We start from the raw sequence: 22530 nt of genomic DNA on the forward strand, positions 1-22530 counted from the left end.
AGGTTGAATTTATGAAGCAGAAGTCTATTCTCCATTAGAAATACAGACTTGAAAAATGAATGATGAACGTGAACATAAATGACCAAGGCCTAAAATTCTGACACATTCTAATTATTGCTTCTAGAAATGAAAACTTCAGCAAGCACTGGTCACTGGTTAAAGTGCTGTCAAACATTAAAGTGAGAAAGGTGCATTTTTTCAAGACCAAGGGAGCTAGAAACCAAAGAACTTTTCTACATAAAATGGGATAAAAAGTAATAAAGACAGAGTCTGGAAGCAAGACATGGAGTAGGATCCAGGTAAATTCCCATCCTTTGCAGTAACGCAAGAGATTTTTTCCTTCTCTTTTTGTTATCGTTTCCTAAACCCAAGGACAGACGGGTGCTCCAACTGTAACCTGGTCTGCACAGAGCTTTTCTCAAAGCATGTACCTATCCTTGACCTTATGTACACACTGAATTCACGTTCAGCAAACTGCTTTAAGGAGCCTTCTGCAGGACATGGAAGCACAGCGTACTAAACACTCCCTGCTGTTCTGGAGAACTTATGCACATGCAGGAACCTCTTTGAGTGCGCTCCGTACCATCACCTGACAGCCCGGGGAGCCACCAGGCTGCCTTAAGGTAGGAGCCAATACCTCAAGTGTTGCTCTGCAGCCTCCAAAGAGGGACAATTTAATATCTTAATCTCCAGAACTGTATTTACGACCTGCAGCTGTGGTGCCAAAGAGGCCCACAGCCCCTTACACACTGAGACTATTGTTGGCAAAAAAGAGCTCCGAGGTTTCTTGAGTGACATAAGCAAGTTAACCAAACTACACTTGGCTGCTCTGGATGTGGGTAGAGAGGGGTATTTGCTTGTCCTGATATTTATCAGTTTATTTGGGGCCTCTATCACTTTTGGTGTTTTGCAGTCTTCTGCATATTAATAACCCTTAAAGCATGTTAAGGCGTGAAGAAGCAGGAATTAATCTGCAGGGCTTTGGGCTTCCAGGGGACGAGCACTTAAAAAGATTACTGAAAAAAGAATTCCCATGTTACACATAATTTAAAATTAGTATATATTGTAAATTACGTGCTCATTTATTACACAGGCCAAATGTATTGTTCTACAGCCACATATCCCAGTGACTTAGAGCAGTGGTGTTCCCGCTGTCTCACTCCCAGAATGGAGCTCTTCCCTCATGTGGTTAAACTCCTCCAGGGTGTACTTTGTGAATATGCAGTGATATGGACTTTCCTTTCAGTTGTATCACCTTCTGATCTTCTCCAGAACTGTGATGGGTGTACCTGCAGAGAGGTGAGAGAGGATAACCCCTTTAATTTCACAAAAGGGACAATCCCCACTGTGATTTTTCTTCTGCTTTCTGTATGACAGCATACAGGCTAGCACTAAGTTAGTTTAATATGCCAGGGAATTAAAATGCTCTGACATAGATCCTTCACTATTAACAAGCAGATATTCACCAGAAAAGTTGTGTCTCCAGACAACAATTAACAGGTTAACTGGGAAGGCTGTTTGCCAAGTTCATCCCTACATGATATAAATAAGGAAAGCTGCTGCCTCTCTGGTATTAATAACTTCTCGAAAGGGAAAGAAAAGCAAACTCAGAAAGTTCAGAAGATGCTTGTGAAACCATATTACTGATCCTGATGTTTATGAATTCAAAAAAGCAGAACAGACATTAGCAAGAGGTCTGTTCTTCTAAGGTCCCCTTCCACTGCAGCAGTCCTGAGATGTCTTGCTGTTCTTGTGCTGAAAGATCACAACACTGTCACGCTCCATTCTAGGTCCATGGGGTTCTGCAGAAAGCATTAGGTTATGGTTTTCCAATCTGCATGTTTGCACTGAAGGTGTTCAGCACTTTCTGAAAGTCAGGAATACTCTGTGTCCCCTTGACTGAGGGCAAAACCCACTGAATTACTCAAAATCATTCCAAAACGTCCGGAGCTAAATACAATACTGGAAATCTGCAGAAATTAAAAATAGGGCATATTAAGAGCGTGAATAGTCTGCTCAAGTTGACCTGTCAGTTAGAAACCCATGCTAGTCATATTCTACTCCAAACAGCTCATATTTACCTTCCTCAGAAATGAAGATGACTACATCAGACAAACCCAAACACTGCTCAGAGGAAGGAGAAATGGGTTCCCTCCATGGAGGGAGAGTTTTCACTCATCCACACTCATGTTTTGCTCTGAAATACAAATGCTACAGTGGATGAAGTTCTGCCTGGTTCTAATTTCAGCTGAGTCAATGGCAAGGTGCTCATTGCAGGCCCTGTCACCGCAGCCTGAAGTCAAGCACCCAAATTCCACTGACTTTGAGAGGGATCTGGGTATCTAAGACAATTAACTGTCTCTGGAAATCCTAGATACATCAGTGAAGGCATTCACCTCGCTGCCCTGTGCGAGCTTCACACGTTCACCTATTTTCTTCATTTCACAGAACGTGTACCAAGGGACAGATCAAATGCTTTGCACAAAGCTTCACAAAAAGCCAAACCAAAGATGAAAACTGTCTCCAACATACTCTGGGTAACACTGGATCTGAATGCTGGCATTTCTGTTTTGCCTCTTGGCCAGAGCAAGGAACAGCACTGACAAAGTTTAATCAGAAGAAAACCATACATTTCAGCTAGCACTTAAGAGTATCAGGAAGGTTGTCTGTTCCCCAAATAGTAAGTTGTAGTTCTGTGAAGAGGTTCTAGGCAGCTGTCATTTCAACCAAACTGGTTGATACCTAGTGTAACATCAGGCTTAAACTCCTGTATATGGCAGCACTGGTTTTCCAGAGAAGGGAAAGAAGGAATGATGACTCCAGCATTACAAAAGTTACGGATCTACACCAGCACATTTCCCAGTCTGCTGTGTCTTTTATCTGTCAGAAGAAGAAGAGAGACTGAAGAGAAGGAAATTCACAGGTAGAGAGAGCAATGGAAAAGGGCTTCTACTCAGAATAAAAAGACTGCACAACTTAGAAACAGCCACACAAGCAAAAGATGGGAAGACTGATCAAATTCCAGATACAATTGCTCAGCAAAACAAAATCTTCACACCAATAGTGCCACAATTTAAATTATGGCCCAAATTTGGCCTACCTGAAATTTCTACCACATTAAATAGCCTCTACCTGACTAATTCCTAAAAGCAGACACTCTGGGATTGTGAGTATACTTTAAGTTGGGCCTCAAAGCTATGCACACCAGGGGTCAAGTGGAGCAGTTTGCAGTCATGAAAAATACTACTTACGCAAGACACTGGAGGTGGTGAACCACACAGGGAAAGTAAGATGGACTCATCCTTATCCCACAGTACCACAGTCCCATCTCAGCTGTATCAGAAAACTACTGACACTTAAGCAGCCCATCTATTTTCTAGTTTATTGTGGCTGTACAGCTGCACCAACGAAAAAGATGACCAACCTCAGGGGAGACACCTTTCTCATTCACTCTCACCTTAACATTTTCTTTCACTGTCAAAAGGAGCCTGATGAGCAAAGAATTGCCACATTCTTTGGGCATTCAGATTTCTGCTGGAGTTTACAGAAACATACAAAACATAAGATCACGTTCCTATAAATTGCAGAAGAAAAAGCAAATTGCACAACTGACAAATTGCATGCAAACCACACACCTGGTCTTCAGTAAAAGTTAAAAAAAATGGCAACAACACTGTAGTTCAGTCTCCTCATTTAGAAATGAAATAACATTTCATTTCAATAGAAATTTAGAAATGAAATAAGGGGTTAGTTGAAATTAGCCAAAGGCCTCAGCACAACAAAACTGCAAGATCCCTCATACAGGAGAGAATCTTAGCAAAATAAGGGCTGAAATTCTAGGTTACCAGCTTTTCTAACCCAACATACTTTCTTTTTTCCCCTCATGAAACTGTAAGAATTATGGGGCAGTAGTTTTTGCTAATGGTGCATTTGTATCATCTGTCCATATGCTCTACTGTAATACAAAGCATGAAGCGGGTAATAACAATACAAATACATTTAATTTTAATGAGAGGCTGAAGGAGAGAATACTTTCTCTGTCACTCACTACTGACATGTTGTTCCTTGTTAACTTCTCATCATTTCACCAACCATGGTCAGAAACTGGTACAACACATTTTTACCTCTCACTGTCAGCTTCCTATGAAAAGTGAGAGTAATTTCCTAGCACAGTTCTTGCTTTGAATTAAGCATAAAGTAACACCTCACACCCCACGCACTATGCTCACGATACCTCCCTCGAAGATAAACTCATAAAAAATCTTACCTCAAACAAAAGTTCAACATTTGTCATATTTAATCAGCAATAAAGTCAGACATGTAATTCCTCCCAATTTATCCTTCACCAACACTGTACCATTTCCAAGTCGAAACGTGGAAAACATTTTGACATTTGCAGGCAGTGTGGCAGAAAGGCAGCCTGCCATGTTATCAAAGCCATTTATGTTCGAGAATTCCTGTGAGTCCAACATGAAAATAACATCTCCACCATTCCAGCTCTTAGTTTAGACAGCTCCAGTGTTACTTGATATAACATGCTGGGGAAAAGAAATCGTCTTAAATTGACACATATGGTCCCCTGAGCTGACAAATACAAGTTGCTTAAATGCACTGTGTGCTTGATTTTCTGTTCTAGTGAGCTATGTTTGAAACAGGAAAAGGGGGTCAGATATGGGAGTAGGAGAGATTAAACTGCAATTTTGTTTTTGGGCTAGCCTCTAGTATCAATCTCAGGCTGCTCTAAATTATGTCCAGCTGTCTGTTGCCTCCAGGGACAATTCTAGCAGCCAGAATTAGCTGGACTGCAGTGACATTTTGACCACACACAGTCATCCTTCAGCCTACCTATGCTTGGGCTTTTGAGGGCTACGGGGGGTGGCTACAAGCTCTGCCAGGAAGAAAAAACGCCAGCGTTTAAGTTGTAAACGCATTTGAGTTAAAGAACGTATGAAAAACGTGGGGTTTAAAGGAAGCAAAAACTGAGATGGGAGAAAGAGTTCAGTACAGCAGGCGGGAGTAGAGTGCGCAGTTTTCAGAAGGGGCCAAATCCAAGTAACAAGGGGTCAGCCTCATAGGGCTGCTTCGATCGGAAGCACTGCCAGTGGCCACGGTATGGGCATAGCCTCAGCAACACCATGTGCTAAGGTCAGCAAGAGACCGGATGGTTTGGCCACTTCTTACATGATACCTTCAGGCATTTTGGGCATGTAAAGAAGTTGTTCTACTACTAAGCAGCTCAGCCACATACTTCTCACACTCCTCAATGTTTCCAAGGGTCTAAATGCTACTATCCTCCACCAGGCAAACTTCCAGTTGCCTCAGTAGGAAATACCTGAACTACAAAATTATGAAGTGAGTCTACTCCATTTAAAGGACTGACAACCATCATCTGCAGAATATGGTACTCCAGCAAACATAAGCAGTCTGAAGCCAAGTGCATAATCTATGCTCGGCCAGTGTTCAAACATCCTCCAAAATGATGTTTCTGCTGTTCCCTGCTTCACTTTTCCTACAGTGAAAACAACCAATTGCAATTGAGTGACACAGGTAATGTTTCCTTCAGGGGTGGATTAACACCAAACTTTCTTAAATTTTTACTTAATTTGGTTCAGAGACAAAATCAATGTGCAATGTATAGCCATCCAAAAAAAAAAAGAACCAATGTTTTAAGTAATATCATTTAATGTTGACAATTTAAGGGATTATATAGGAAAGCTGTTCTCTAGGCCAACATTGCTAGAGGTCTGCAACCTCCTATTGTTTTTTCAACAGATCTCAAGTTCACCAGGCCCTTCACAGCCAACTTTAGGAAGTTATAAAAAAAGGTTTTACCTAAGGACTTCGCATTCAACTAAAGTAGAGGAACAGAATAGAGGTGCACTACTGCAGCACTGTACCCCCATAAGCAAAATCACGGACCAAAATAAAGATCCAGCTTATCCCCCTGTACAAACAGTTCCCTGGCACACTGCTCCTCACCCTAACTGTACCACCTTCCACAGCTTCCAATTATCTGTAACACCTGCTCATCCTCCCTTCCCACTGGGTGGAGAGAGAACGGCATTTTGCATACCAAAGCTCTTAAAAGTAACGATTGCTGAACTCACATGGTGTCTAAAGGAACAGACTTCTCCTATGAAGGGCTCCTCATGATTTTTATTTACTAAATTCAGAATGGGCAGGAAAAAAACATCAGTTTCGCTACCTTAGATTTCAAATAGCTCATCTTGCTGGATAAACACTCCATACTACTGCTTGCAAAGTCCCATTCAGCTTAAATTTAAAAAGAAGCCTTTCAAAAACACGCTCCAAGGACCAAGCCTAGCACCCAGCATGAGCCAGTCAAACAAAACCTTGGATAAGAAGACAGCAACACTCATTTGTCATGGAGCAAGACAGCCACACAGCCCTCCTTCGTTCAACAGGGCAAACCATACCACATGCTACACCACATTTAGAAGGGTTACTACAGCCCTACAATTATCTATATACAGTAAATTATCATGTGCCATATCATATCCCACCTTTGCCATTAGCTCCTTCGTTAGCTGCTTGGGCTCGAAGCCTGATGTGCATGACCCAGGACAGCCCTCAAAATGACCGTTGACCTTCACTGCCTCAGAGACATCAACTGCACCAGAACCAGACACCCTTGCTGAGGCACCCAACTTCTAGTGCTGCCACACTCCACAGCTGTGCCTAGCAAGAGGGAGCGGTTCCTCACAGGCAGCCCTCACCTCACGGCTTCCCCAGGCAGGTCCAGGATGGCGGGAAGGACCCCCGTCCCTTCCCCGTAACAACTCCCCCGGTAGCAGTGGCCACAACCGCCCGGAGAACGCCGCCTGACGGCCCGCCACCCCTTTCCCTCACAGTGCCAACATGGCGGCGAGCTCCGCACCTGCCCCGCCTCGAGGCGCTCCGGCCGGCGGCGGGAGGGCGCGGGGAGCAGCGGAGAGCCGCGCCGTGCCCCGCCCCGCCCCGCCGAAGGGCTCCAGTCGCCGCGAGGTCGGTAGGGGGCGTCCGGGGGCTCCGGTAGGAGCCGGGACCGATTTTATTTAGCTGAAGGCCCGCAGGAGGGGGGTAAAGGAGAGTGAGAGGGCACCGGTACCGTAGCGGAGTCAGCGGAGGGACGGGGCTGAGTCGCGGTAACGCGCCGCCGGGAGCAGCAATCGCCACCGCCGCCACCGCCTCACGTACCGGCTCCGCCGCAGGTAGGAGCGAGCAGCTCGGAACGCCTGCGTGTCCCGGTGCCCCCGGGGCAGGGGGCCGCTGCCCGGGGCGGGTTTGCGGGGCAGGGCAGGACGGCCGGGGCCAAGCCCGAGCCCAGCAGGTGCCCGGCAGTGCCCGCTCCCCCTGGGGAAGGAGTCCCTCGGCGCGTCCCCCCTTCCCCTCGGAGCTGCCCTCCGGCCGGCCGCCGTCCTGACTTTTCTTTTACCGAAAAGCCTCTTTGCCACCCCAAAACCAGTGGCGGCGGGGGCAGTCGCACCGCCTGCTCCCTGCGCAGCGCCTGAGCGCGCCGCTTCCGTCCCGGCGTGACATACTTAAACTCCAATTATTACCTCTTAATTTCTCCCCCCCTCTCCCTCAGCTGGATAAAGTAACAACGGACTGGAAGCACAGCCAAACCTCGCCCTCTTCTTACAGAAGAAAAGGGGCAGCGTCCCTGCCGCCGCAGCCAGGTAGGGGCTGGGCGGGCGCTCTGCGCTCGCAGCCGGGGCAGGACCCGGTCCCGCACCCGGTCCCGGAGGTGCCCGCTGCCTCCTCCAGCCACGGAGACCGCTAAGAAATATCCCCGCTCTTATATTTGTTTTCCTTTCTTTCGAGGTTCACGATGTTGACAGCTATGTTCTTGGCTGCCCTCATTCTTATTACGGTACATTCACAGGAAACTGAGGAAACCATAACGTACACGGTAAGGTTTAATAGAGTTCGGGGTAATTACTGCCTTTGCAGGGATTCTTTTCTAAATGACCCTTATGAAAAACCGGGTTTCTTGCCAGTGTGTGTAGCGTGCGGTGCAAAGTTCCTGGAGTTCGAACGCTAACCATGAAATTAGCTGTCCCTGCAACAGGGTTTTAAAGTTAAAGTTGACAAGATTGAGCAAAATAGGCTGCGACTGCTTGTTCGGGAAAGCTGATCTGTGTGCTCAGCCTGATGAAGTTACGGGCTTTTTAATTAATTTTTTTTTTAACCCTTTTCATAAAGACAGGATCTCGAGCACCTTCTTTTGAAACACATGAAATTTGACAGATAATTAGGTCAAACGTTCTTTTGTGTTTTCTTTTGCATGTTCCAAGCTGGCTTTAACAAAATGCGAGTTTAGTGCTCTCAGGGAACCATCCAAGCCCTGGGGTGAGCAGAGGGGCTGGTAGTTTTCAGAGCTGGTTCTGAGCAGCATGTTTGCATGACTTGATAAAATTGTCCAGCGCTGGAAATAAATCTCTCGCCCTATCACTTGGTTACAAGCAGAGTTTAAAGGCTTTTCTGTAAAGTGGGTTGGTGGTTTTTTTTTTAATCTGCTCGTGTTCAGTCTTTGGCTTGCATAATGCATGTCATAGAAGGAGTGGCAATTACATCGGCTGGGGCTGGGGAAAAACCCACGTTTTCACATCTGATTACAGTTGTAATCCCTGCAACTTGCTTCATATGGGTGGACCTCTGAGTATGTGTAGAGACATTAGCGCAATGCCACACAAGCAGAAAATTCTGCACACATGCAAAAAGTTAGAGAACCACAGCCAAAGACTGAGATTGTGTTTTACACAAGTAATCCCACTGAAGTCAGTGGGATGGCTCCAGCGAGTAAATATTGCAGAGTTGGACCTTATCATAGAAGAAGGGGCTCAAAGAAGCCACAAGTGAGCATCAGGAAGCCAGTCATAAAATACTTTAGCACTGGGCTTTAGAGGCAATAGATTTTTGAAAATTGGGAGTGCTTCTATTTAGAGGCTTCTGTGGGGTTTTTTTGGGTTGAGTTGGGTTTTTTTAGGTTCACTACATAAGGGGAAACTGAAGAGCTTAAGTATCTTTCGAAAACCTAGACTAATATAGAGATCCCACCCGTTCCTTTCCTGCATTTATTACACATTCTTTTTTAAAAATTAAATAGCACGTTCTGATAAGCCTGCATCGTTCTTGTTACACCAATGGAAAATTTCTAGCACACACATACAACCTGGATTCCTATCCTTCATTTTTAAAGAGGATGTCATCACATGTAGGTACTTCAGTGATCATTAGACTAATCATGTAAAACTACTGAACCAAAAAAAAAAGAAAAGAACCCTTAGCTTTTATAAATGTTCCTCTAAGGATGGTACTGTTTCTCATGCATTCATTTGGGGCCAAATCCTTTTCTACTGTAAAAGCCCCTTCGGCTGCAGTAATGATTGGATGTGGCTCCTTACAGTTAACGAGACAGTACCCCTGTTGTGCATGAACAGGAACTGGGTGATGCAGTAAATGCATGAATTAGCTGTTTTCCTTTGGGTTTGTATTTTCATAGCTACAGTAAGTTCTGCAGTGTCAGCTCAGCGTGTAGTCATTCCTTTAGGGATTGAGAATTGTAACACTTTTTTGTCCACTTACCCATTGGGAAGGAAAAGCCTCAAGCTACAACTCGCTGCTGCGTTTGGCAGATCACCAGTGTCACCTGCAGATGAAGAAAGCATTTTCAATCCTATTACTGAGCCTGTTAGAAACACGATCCTTAAAATAACTTGAGGATAGTACATGGAATGAGTGGAGTTCTACACTGGAAGGTCAAATATGTCACTTGTATGGTTCCTTTGCAGCAGAGGAGCTCCAACAAGGTTTAGCTTGCTTGACTCTGACTAATTACATTAGCCAACTTGATTCTTTTTTACTACAGGGCCATTAAAGCAATATCCTAAGCTGCATAGGATGTACCCACACCTCCATAGCACAGCTCGGTTGAGTCATTGGTACTTCAAACGCACCCGCTGTATTCGGTAGCCTTGTGATATTTCACTAACCAGTTTTTGTAGCTGTCACCCGTGATTAATATTACTGTGCTGCAGACAATGTAATGCCTTTGGGCAGGGGAATAATGAAGATGCCTACCTAACTGCAGGGCAGAATATTTAAAATTCTTCCTGAAGTCGCTAGTCTGCGTCAATGTGAACAGTTGCTGAGTATAGTCTTGTTTGAGTTCTGCAAAGCCTTATTTATATAAGTAGTCCCGTTGTTATAAACTCCAACCGTTTATTGTAGGCCTCACAATATAAATTGTTCTTCCTAGACTGTGGTTCCGTGAGTCATGTGATTAAAGAGCATGTGAATGAATTTCCAGCTGTCATGGGATCCTTCCCCACTGCTAGAGTGCTAATGGGAGAGAGGATGAAGGACGGGGGAAACCTGCCCCAGGAATGAGGGATGGTCACCTTTTGGAAGGCAGTGAACAAGATCAGAACTCAGAAAAACTCACTACTTTTTCATAGGGAGATTTTCCTACCAGTCAGCTGGGTCAATGGAGAGGTTCATCTCATCCAGGAGTTAGCCAGTGACTAATGGCAGATGGTCTAAAGCAGTGCATAGCAACAAGGCAAGGAGAAAGTGATGCTTTTCTCATATTCTTCCCCAGCAAAAGCTCTCTGCTCATAGCAAGCACTATCTTGGGAACTTCCCCAGATAGAGGCACTCTCCCTGTATACTTCTTGTTGTTCCTGCACAGCAATGCTGTACCAATAGCCATATCCCTAGCTTACCAAGGTATACAAACATTGTGTTTCCCTTAGTGGCAAACTTTGAGTTCATTGGAATATGCTTGATTATTTATTTTTCCAAAATAAATAATCCTGAGTAGCCTCACTTATAAGTTATTTTTCTCTCTCTATAGCAATGCACAGACGGCTATGAATGGGATCCTGTTAGGCAGCGGTGCAAAGGTACAGTAAATACTTTGCCAATGGCAAGTCTGTCTTGGAATTCTTTAAGTCTTATCATTGCACACCTCTGTCCTGGACAAGGCGGTGTGCTTGCATGTCGTCTTGTTGTTGTTGTTTGTATTAATGGCTGTTGCAGAAAGTTCGACTGCTAAAAGCATGACTTGTGTTGTTGCTAACCACAGATATTGATGAATGTGAAATAGTCCCAGATGCATGTAAAGGTGGGATGAAATGTGTTAACCACTATGGAGGATACCTCTGTCTACCCAGAACAGCACAAATTATTGTAAATGAGAGAGAAGAAGCAGCAGCTGAATCCACTAGTGGTCGAAACAACGTCATTCGCCGGACTCCAGCTGATCCTCAACGTGCCCCTCCAAACCCAACTCATCAAATTCAGTGTGCAGCTGGGTACGAGCAGAGTGATCACAACGTGTGCCAAGGTAAGTGAGCTGCTCTATGTTTTACTTCCAGTAGAACTGGAGCGTATGTGATAACAGAAATAATGCCTGGGAGATGACAGCCTGTAACTCTCTCATTTACTAAAGGATACTGTTGCATCATTAAACTGCTTGGGTGCACACTTAAGGTATGCAAATAAAATACATGTGTGGTGGTGTTGCTCAGGGTAAGCGACTTGCTGTGTGTGCTGCAGCCTTGCAGGCTGTTCCGCCTGTGTCAGGGTAATGAGTAGAATTTAACTCTGTTGTCTGTAGGTCCTCAAAAAAACCCAACAAGACCTTAGTGTAACTAAGCAACTTGAGTCAAACCTTTTGTGTTGGGTTCGGCATGCCCAGGAGAGGCTGTGCTTGGGAAAAAAGAGTAGGTGATGTAGCAAGCAATATATAGAAGATTCCTAAAGATTTGCAAAACTATGGATTTTTCAGTAAGTGAATGCTGAACAGGACAAAAAATAGCCACCATACAAACTTGTGCTTAGACCAGTTTGTAATGCAGAAGAATGTGGTGTTTCTGTTACGTGTGATCGAGCAGTAGGAACCAAACATCTGAACAGGTTGTGCTTTTCTGACCTCTCTGGAAGTAGTTCTACACAGACCCCACCAGTTCACTCCCAGTCACTGTCCAGCCAGTCTCTGAAACTCTGGCAATGAAGAGCTTTCATCTGACCCTGCACACACTGCACGCAGCGCCCGAATTCTCAGGGCATTAGCAACGTTAATTGTATGCCTTCAGGAACCAGGCTCGCAAGCGCTACTGTAAACTAAGGCTGTTGCATTTATTATTTTATATAAATAGTTTACTCTCCTACTTGCTGAAGTAACAAACATTTCGTCCGCCGTTTTGTTTTCTTTCATAAGAATATATTCTCTTCCCTGTTCATAAACTTGGTTTTCCAGCATGTCAGTGGGATACCCATGCAAACAGAGGGCAAAACTTGACCCCACAGTTCATCTTTTCCACTTTGTGGCCCATAACAGTATAATCATAGTAAAATAGTACTTGAGTGACTATAATCAGGGCAAGCTGTAAATATACAGTGGTAGTTCCTTTCTCCCTGGTGTTCGTGTATACAGAACGTTATTTATCACTAGTAAGTAAATTCCCTGTCATTCTGAAGCACAGTAATCATCATAGAGGCTGGATAAGTTATTTTTGTAGACAAAGCCTCAGAGTAGCATTTCTGGCTTATCTGCTAACGTTCAGTGTCTCTGTCGCTCCGACTCAGGAATGTTGAGCGAAGAACCTACTGTGTGAGGTCAGTGCCACAATTCCCTTAAACTTGAGCATTCACTGAAGGTTATCAAGAGAGAATTGATGCCAAGGGTGGCAAATGTTTTATTTTTCCATAGTTTAACTTAGCAAAGTAGCAGCAGAACCAGGAACAAATACCAGGCTCCTTTTTTTTTTGCTGCAGCAGTCCCTCCCTCAGGTGACACTGTGTTACTGTGGCTGGCACTCACCTTTCCTGATGAATTGCAATTAAATGGCTCAACTTTAGCATATGACAACACTTTTGTTTGATTAAAAAAGAAAGAACACTAGAAAAATTCCAAATACAAACACCATGCTACGCTGGCTTTAGGTGTATAAATTGGGGATAGCAAAGGGAAGTGTAACAGCACATAGTGCTGACACCTTATATTCCAAGTAAAGGTTGGGAAGTTGGGGTTAATGTAGAGACTGGAGGCTGGTTGAGGTTCATGTTTTGTTGAGAAGAGTGGTGGTGATACATGACCATTATTTTACTCCCTGCTCTGGCTTCCTGAACTTGGAACTAAATATTTATATTCAATTCACAAATCTTAGGTTAATTTATAACAACAACTAACTGTTGTTATAGTACCAGAACTTTTTAACTAGCAGATGCACAAACTGTGGTGAAATCTTGGGCTTGACCAAAACAAGAGTTTTGCTACTAATTTCCTCATGCCAAAATTTCAATCTGAATGTAGAAAGCATGGAAATATTACTGCTTAAAAGCTGAAACGCATTGTACTGAATGAATTCCAGCTGGAAAAAGGGTAATGGACAGTGTGCTTGAAAGAAAGGATGAAAGGCTTTTGGAGCACTTCAAGCATGCATTCAGCTTCATGATCTTCATGCTTTTCACTGCTGAAAATATCTTATAAAAGATAATCTTGATCAGCAATAGTCCCACTGTGGATTTATTTAATTATGGTTAAAAGACTTTGCTATGATAACTGCTTGAGGCTCCTAGGGAGTGTAACTTACACATAAAGTCACACTTAAGCTTGTTTTATTGTTTAGTAAATCAAATATGAAGTCCAGCTCCTTCTAATTGTTTGCAGATGTATGACATTTTCCTTCCAGTCCAGCAGCACTAAGTATTTTATAACCAATGTGAAAGTGTGGAGACCTCTGGTTAAAACAGTAACATGCTCTGCGGAGCCGTATTCCTGACATCATACTAGAGCATGAGGGGCCTTCTGTTTTAATACAAACATCCACTCCCTTTTTAAAGGCTGAGTAGCAAGGGTATAATAGGCCCAACACGCTCATGTTGGTTTCTGTGCTTGGAATGTCTGTGACACTAGTCCTGTGGGACTTGAAGAGGCTCCAGCAATGCACTGCCCTCCGTCCTTGGGTAAAGCACGGTGCAGTGCAGCCTGATCCTATTTCTAGTGACAGAGAGGTGTGTAAATTCACACTTCTCAATCTACCAACGTGTGGCCATATGCCTGAGCTACCAGAAAATATGTTTGTAACCCCTTCTTAATTTCTACCCCAAAGAGAACAAGCAACAACTACAGTGCTTATCAGTGGTGAGAGTTTCTTCTGTCTGTGGTGTGCGCTGTTATTTATTGGAGCATGCAGAGCACTGATGGCAGCTTGATGGCAAAGCATATGCAAGACCTTGCCCCAGAGATAACTGCAGCTTCCTGTCATGTACATCGCTTCCGTGACTACCAGTGACCAGCAACATGTTTGTGTGGACGTTAAAAGTGTAGGTAGAAAAAGCTTCCTGGGAATTCTTAAGGGGCTGTTTGTGAGCAGTAAGTGCCAGGAACCCCCAGAGCCGATGAAGAGATGAGGGGAGGTTACCCTGGAGGAAGATCTCTTTCATAAATGCCTACAGAGCACCGTGTTTGTGTTTCAGCTTAAAACAGTTTGACTGTATCTTAAATTCTGACTTTATGACCTTAACTACATCCTTTTCTAGCCTCTGTAGGCAGGGCATACCCCACTATCCTTTTCTATTCTCTGTAGGCAGGGCATACCCCACTATCCCTTTACCTCCCAAGGCTGCTGAATCAGTCTCTGAGGTCGATTTCCATGCATGGCACCTGCCAGCGTTTTCAGGCAGCCACTCAGATGTTCCAACCTGTCACTGTGAAGGTATCACTCCAATTAGGAGAAGCAAATCACAGAGCAAGAAGTATTTTTAAGCGAATTGCTGAGTTAGCTAATATTCACAGCCACTTTTAGCCTGACAAAAGGCATAACCAGCTGCGCTCTGTTGCCTACATACAAGACTGAATTGTATTTCTGCTGTGATGTTGAGTCTTTTCCTGTTGAAGTCAAAAGAAAATCACCCAATTAATTCAATTTTGTCAAATCTAGTCTGCAACAAGCTACTAGCTTTTCCTAGAGTGGTAATGACACTTCAATGGAAAAAAAAACCCAACAAAAAAAACTGCAAAGGTACCAAGTAACCTGTAAAGTTGAGAAGGCAAAGGAACTTTTTGTCTTTGCCTTCCTATCATTCTGGCAATAAAGTAAGCAAACTTTTTTTGCTCCTCAGGTCGATTAGCTTCCTGTATTTCTCTAGTCTCCTTATATAACTCTTTGGGCTACTGTGACTGTAAAATACAGGGGGGGAGACAGATTGTGATAAGATACCCATGCTTTCTTATACAGGAGAGAGAGATGTGTTTTCTAGATAGTTTTGCCTAGACTTGGTGGACTTTGGTTGCTTTTTCCTTCTCTGTGGGAGGAGGGAAGGAATTAACTGTGGCTATTTTTTCCCCATGCAAAATCATTTTAGGGATCCCTTCATTTGTAGGGGGGTGGTGGGGTGTGTTTGATTTTTCAGTACTTTTCAGAGTAACTTAAAGTACTCAGTCTAGGCTTTTATCGCAACTTCACTTAGCAGAAGTCAAATTAGCTTAAATTTTGTGCAGCTGGCACATAAAGGGCATAAAAATTGGGTAAGTGCAGGTGCCTTCAGCTTGGCTCTTTATAGAACTGGTTGAGGTTGGACAGTCAGGGTGTGCCTCCAGCGGGGTGCCCTTCATTGACATTTTGACTGGGGTACAGACTGTGCTTCTGAAATGTAACTCCTAACCAGCTCCACTTAAGACACCTTGATTTGCCTCACTGAGCAGATTTGGAATAGGCAAACCAGATCCAATGCAGATGAAACCAAACCTGAACTGTGCTACAGGAGTGCTGCTAACGGGCCGCCACTGCTAACAAGCGTTCAGGCTCCAGAAGCAGATTTGAGAGACCAGGGACCCTTAGAAATGCACATACTAGGACTTTGGAGCCTCTGTACCAACCTCTGATCTGCTCCTACGGGTCCCCAGGATTTGCTAATATAGACATAACCTAAATACACCTGGAGTACTTTCTTGGGCAGGCCCCAGAAACGCCTTGGAGAGCTTTTTGTAAAACATTGCACCATCCCAAGCTTTCCCACTTCTTGTATTTAAGGAGCACTTCAAAAATGCTTTCAGAACTACTTTGAAAAGTGGCAAGTTCAGTTCCAGGATTGTTCCTCTCAACACAAGACTTATTTAGTCTGAGGAAAGGATGAGGAGAGAGGATGCAGTAGGAAAGATAAGGTCTAGTTGTGTGGTTTGGGATGCCGTCAGTTCATCATCGCACTCACTCAGGCACAGTTCATAGGTCCATATGTTTGCTGCAGCCCTTCAGCAAGTGGAGAATACTCCTTGCCAGCAGTAGCCCCTCTAAGAGCCTGACCTGGTTACGCATGCCATCTGAATGCTAATTACTTGGAAAAGCTGTAGGAATTTTGCAGGTCTAGGAGAACCCACAGAAGGATACAAGCTGACACAGTCACAGCCCTTTGTACTGAGTGTTTGTAGATGCCAATTAATTTCTTGTACATTTGGGTACATCATGCAGAGATCATCTTTCATCAGCCCATCCTGAACCAATTGTTCAAGCTGTTAATCCGTGAAACCGCTGCATTTTGCAGGGGAGAGCCCTTCCTGGAGCATCTCTTTAATAGCCTTGAGGGACCAGAGGGGAGGTCACAAAAAAACATCTTGTTTTGAGGGCCCGAGGGCCCAGTTTTTGGGCATTTTCAAAATCTGGCCACTCTGAATCATCTTCACATCTGTACTATTTGTACAGCTGTGAGTGTCATGTCAAGACCTTGGATAGATACTCTCTGTTCTGTCTGACCATTTTACTGTGAACATCCATCACAAGCATAAATACTAGCAGCTGCTTCACTTCCTTTGGTTACTTACTGCTTTTCCATTGGCCTGACCCCTCCAGGAACACGCTCCATACGTTGCAGCTCCAGATTCATACCATATGTTAAGCATCCTAGATTCTTCAGGCAAGCTTCTGAAAGTTGTATTTACCTTAGAGCTCCTCCACTGCCACTCTGCAGTTGAAGTAAACTCATTAGCAGTTCTCATGGCTTCTTATTCAAGCTAAAGGGGATTGTACAGTAGTCACAGTTGTACTTTTGGGCTTGATTTGTTGACTCTAAAGCATGTTGGCTTAGTAGCTCTAAGGCAGCTAATATTTTGACAGACAAAACACAGCAAATGTTTTCAGAAAGGCTGAAGAAAGTCCAAACTTCCAGCCATCTGTCCTCCTTCAGAATTTCACCGAGCTGGAGGTCTTCTTCATATTACAACCAGGAATAACACCAGTTAGCAAAGGGGAAGAACATGCTGATATCTGATCCTGACTGGGCATCCCAGTACGCTTGGCACCCCGCTACAAGGCACAGAATATTTGTTTATCTCTTCAAGGAATTCCCTGTATCCATTACAGACAGAGGCATCCTAAGAGTCAGCAAACCCTTTGAGGAATGGTAACTGTCCTCTGTTGCATTCTGTCACATCAGACAGCAGAAGACAGGCTTTGTAAGAACACAGGTCGGCTTTTGTTCCCCACTGGGCTACCTGCTGTCAATGGATTGCAAGCTACAGCGTTGCAGTGATAACAGAAAGCTTTTCTGGTAGTGACAGTAGTGTGGGGGCATTCTGATGGCTACTTCTGATTTTATAGCCATACTGTTGCTACTCTGTGATGTTCTGAACATGTTTGCTTCCAGCAGGTCTGCAGTGATTCCAGCCCAGGCTACTGCATTATAGTTCTGTAGTCTGCTGAGTGCGTGGATGAGCTTCTCCTTTCTTGAGTGCTTTGATCAAGGTCATTTTCTCTCAACCAACCCTTTTTCTCCATTTTCAAACCAGATTCCTGCTTCAGATTCCTTACGAGGTAATGGAAATGCTCTTATCCATGGTTTGCTTTTGAAGTTTGGGTTCCTGACTCACCTTTTCTAACCCTAGAACATTTCTAAAGGCTCTCTGTGTTAGACACATGGTTTTTAAAGGTCTGAGACAGTTCTTGAGCATCTCCAGTGATGGGATGCTGATTTAGCAAGCTAGAAATCTAGTTCATGAGCTGAAGTTTAAAACTTATTTTCCTTATTTCATCTTCTTCCCAAATTATTTTAATTTCTTTTTCATGCTGGCAAAGGAACATGATGGCTACTGTTTCTGCTTCTCTGTGTGTGCCAAAATAGTCCTCCAGGAACAACAAAGACATGGTCTAAGTCTTCACTGTACCAGCCAATGATGTCTATATGCCTTTGGAGCTATTTTTTCCTGGATTTTCATCATTTATACATGTTCTCTACAAGATTTAAGCCTCCTTGCAGCTGAAGGGTTCTTACCAAGGGGAAGTTTGCCACATGCATATCACAAAGTTCAGTTGCTTCCACCCAAAAGATCTCTCTCTCTGTGACATGAACATATGGAAGAGGTCATCAGCCACATAAGGCTCATGGCTAAAAAACATGAAATTACAAAGATGATACCTAGTTTTGCCTTTAAGGTGCTGAGTTTTGGTTTTGTAACAGCTAGTAAACAGAAGCTTCAGAAAGTTATTTGCCATAATTCCATATACAGCAAAATTTAACCTAAAAGAACTTGCTAAATGCACAAGAATTCTGCTTGTACCTGCTCTCATTTACCTTCTAACTTCCCTAGAAACACAGGAGTCATTTTCAAATTACAGAGCTATGAAGTAGTTCAGTATTTATGTAGTTATTGTAAAATACCTTTTCTGCTCATTCACATGTTTTATTTATCTGAAATAGTGTTAAACGTTGGTTCTGTTGTAAGTGTAGTGGAGAAATTATTAATTTATGTATAATTATACAGTAAACCTGTAGCTTAATAACTTTCAGCTTCAAAGAAAATGTTACACACACTTTTGTAAGCTACAGGGCTAAGAAATTAATTTAAGCCTTTCTGACAATGTACCCCAATCTCTTAATTCAGCATTTTTAGAACTAGATATTCAGTAGACCTTTTACCTGGTGCTGTTCCTGACTACCTTAAATAAGTAACCTCACCCAACTGAAAAATGCCACGTACAATTCTGCCTAGTAACCCATTCTGCAGCTGGAAGGGGGAAGGAGGGGGTGCTGGATTGGTTGTGGTTTTGGCTTTTTTGATTGTATTTTTTTCCACAGCTTTCATAGTTTCATTTCTGTTAAAACACTAGTTTTGTGGAGGTAGACAAAATGGTACTTGTTTGGTCAAGGATGGTGGTGATAACCATAGCTGGCTACCCCCAGAAATAAGTAAAACTCTGAAATAGGATGTCTGGAGCTGTATCTCCTGGGAAGAGCTGTTAAACAACTCCTGACTACAAAAGTCCATGCCTTTGAGTGGACAGATCTAGGCATCATCCAAGCCTGAAATCATTTCAGTTCTGAAAAGAAGATGTGGCTTAGCTTTCTTTTCAGGTGAATTTAATGTAAGGCAAACTTCTAGTCTAATGCACGACCCAGGATGATACGATATGATCTAAGTAGATCTGACGGTGCACTCGAACGTGTCTAGTCTGTGCCTGAACAGATGTTCTGAGTAGTTTCCTGAGTACAAACAGAACTTGTTCAAGGATTTTTATGTGCAACATGCTTGCATAGGTGGGATTTGTTAACAGGTAACCAGTCACAATGTGTGCAGTCAAACCTCAAGAGATAGTGAGAGCACCAGAGTATGGTGATCTTAAAGTTTCAAGCCTGAATGGCTTCAGAAATGTTTATTGTCCATCAACACCAGAAAAATCTGGTTTCAGAGTTCTCAAAGTAATTAGTCACTGCCTACCCATGAATCTTTCCTGTCAAGAAATGGTCTTTATGAAGAGCTGGGCTTCTGCTAGCCTCCAAGTAAATAATCATCTCTTCTACTTTGAAACTACTGACACCTAAATTCCACTGCCAGCTGTAACTTGCACAAGAAGAAACAGTTTGGTAAGTCATATTGCTGGGTAAAATTGGTGTTCACATGAAGATTTTGAAGTGCTGGGGGGTTTGAAGAAGGAGGGGGGAGCATTACAGCTCAAATAAGCCTGAGCCACAGGAGAGTTATAACCATCTTCTGATATGGTTTGCACACTGCAAAAGTTGGCTGCATGAGTAAACCACCAAGCTCTTTCCATCCTGAACACCATTTGACAGTTACTTAAACGATCCAGAAAATGTATTTGTAAGTTTTAACCTCTTATTTGGCATGTGGCAAATAATTCTTTTGGGGAGGAGCCTGCTTTTTTGTGTGTATTCCAAGGTAAGGTATTCCTCTATCAGAAGGCTCCATATACCTATAAAAGAGGGAAAAAAAATCTCCATTTCTAGGAGGTAGCTTTATAAAAGGATTGCTTTGCTGTGTATTTAAACCCAAATGCTCTCTCCGTTATGATTACAGTCAAACTTCAGTCCTCCTCACTAAGCGAATCTCTTCCTTACTATGTATGCAGATTTATAAGGCTCCAGGCACCTTTGAAATAAATTGAAAGCACAGCCATGTAATAAAGCCAAAACCAGAAACTAGCCAAGGAGATCCACCCAGCAACACCCTCGAACACCCTCAGCCTCTTCCCCTAAGCACAGCTTTAGAGCACTAGTCTTGGTCTTGTCTCCACTTTCTCCACCCTCCTGAAAGCTTCCTGGGGGATTCCCCAGCTAGCAGTGAAGCCGGAGTGCTGCGAGCAGATGCTCCTGATGCAGAAACAGTTCACTCAGTTTTCTTACCTATCAAGCAGCTCAAGAGAAGCATGGCTGTTGCAGTCCTGTTCAGCCCCTCTCTGTGGGAATATTCCCAAAGAGGAGCAGCTCACAACAGGACAAAGGAACAGTTTAGGGGACAAGGAAAGGTTTTAATGACTGAAAAAAGCAGGGCAAAGCCATACAAAAATAACCACGGCTGGAGAATGCAAGCTTGCAACAGCTGTTTATCACTTGGGAACACAGCAATTCAGAGCTTCATTCATGATGCCAAAAGGTGGTGTAGTCAGAGGACATCAAAGAAACACTTCCACAGCTCACTGCTACGGGATATGGGTGAGCCCAACAATTTAAGAGCTTAAACACCACTCTAGACGTTTTATACAGTAAGACCAGCAGTTAAAGCAACTTTTGAAAGGGTAACAAACCTAATTTAAGTAATTAAAGACTGCCTCAAATACAAAAGAATGTCAGGATGAGTTTAATTGTTGGAAAGGAGATTGGTGATATCTATACCCTTCTGAGACATCCAAGTGTTAAATTTCCCACCTTTCTGCTTTTGGTGATGGCTACAGGAGGACTGAACATAAAGCCTCTTCTTCCCCAAAGCCTTGATTGATGGGGCTGGCACACATCAGGTGTTTGGTATCATAATGGAACCATTCCTGCCCTACAAGCTGACTTACTTTGGAGAAAGCAAATTAATATAGTTCTACTGAAAATAAAAACCAGTGGGAAATTCAGGCAAAAGTTTCTGTAACTCTGACAAAGCCACATGCAAATAATCTGATGTTAGCTGTAAAATGCAATTTTAAACATTTCTGTATCAAAAATTCAAGTGTTAATATCAGGACATGTTTCATCATAGGAATCAGCTTATTAGTACAGGGGAAGCATGCAATACTGGAGGTCAGGGACATTGTTTTGTACTGCCACATCTTTCAGGGGCCTGGCTTCAGCTCCATCCCTCTGGATGAGGGATGCATGCAGAAGGAAGAGCATCCTGCTCAGCACAGCTTAGCAGTCCATGCACTTGTGTGCCTCAACAAGCACAAGCTTTGTTCAGTGCTATGGCCGTGGTGAACGTTTGGGACAAAAGCAGCAGCAGCTTATATCATTCTTTGCATTTGATTCTTTGTTTTATTTAGTATTTGTCAACCTAGCCAAAAACCGGCCTCAGCAAATTCTGGCTCGCAGATGCTGTGGGAGCCCCAGGGGCTCCATACACATGCCTCATCTGTGACCAAACAGGGGCTAAGGAGCCATTTCACAGCGCCTTGTCCTCAGGGTGGAGTCACACTCCTACGACAGCTCTGATCAGTAGGCTGAAAGCAAAATATTAAAGAGACCAAAGGGACCAATTGGGATTTTCACAGATTGAATGGCCACTCAGGGGGGTTCAGCCAGAAAGAACGATCCTGAAGTGTTTAAAAATATGAAAAATAGCAAAAAGGCAACACAGAAATGTTTTTTGATTTGGCCATAACATTCCAGGCATGACAGCCATGGGATCTGCCTGGATCAGCTCGAGACCATCTTTGCAGTGCACCACAGAAGCTCACACAACACATCAACACACATGCACTCCAGCTTCATGGCATAAAGTCACACACATCCAGATTCAAGACAGCATTGTTGTCCCATTGGGATGCAGTTGGGATGGGCTGGGTAGGCAACAGCCCTTCAAATCTACAATGATAGCATGCAGGTTTTTCCATTCCTATCATTTGTCCTTAATTTGACAAATTAAATGCTTATGGCCCATTGTTAACTATTCTTAGCACTCATTTCACAATTTAGCCCAGTGATGACCAAAAGACTTCCCTACTGTTTTTTTCCCCTCTCAGTTCACAGCTGGCCTGACTTTGTTTACTTTGGTGCTTAGGTTGCATAAAAATAAGTGTAGTGACTCAGCCC

The 22530-nt window shown here is 43.5% G+C and overlaps 1 protein-coding gene across 1 annotated transcript in view; it reads left to right on the top strand.

Moving 5' to 3' along the window:
* Positions 1 to 7141: 7141 nt before the first annotated feature.
* Positions 7142 to 22530, top strand: part of EFEMP1 (EGF containing fibulin extracellular matrix protein 1) — a 46245-nt gene continuing 30856 nt past the window's right edge. Inside the window, exons 1-5 of the mRNA XM_084262416.1 lie at positions 7142 to 7211; positions 7589 to 7679; positions 7825 to 7912; positions 10859 to 10907; positions 11090 to 11350. Of these exons, the coding sequence (XP_084118542.1) occupies positions 7832 to 7912; positions 10859 to 10907; positions 11090 to 11350 (391 nt within the window). The 5' untranslated portion in view covers positions 7142 to 7211; positions 7589 to 7679; positions 7825 to 7831. The remainder of the gene's footprint in view (positions 7212 to 7588; positions 7680 to 7824; positions 7913 to 10858; positions 10908 to 11089; positions 11351 to 22530) is intronic.

This window comes from Gallinula chloropus (genome assembly GCF_964237585.1).
Source record: "Gallinula chloropus genome assembly, chromosome: 3".
Classification (NCBI taxonomy): domain Eukaryota; kingdom Metazoa; phylum Chordata; class Aves; order Gruiformes; family Rallidae; genus Gallinula; species Gallinula chloropus.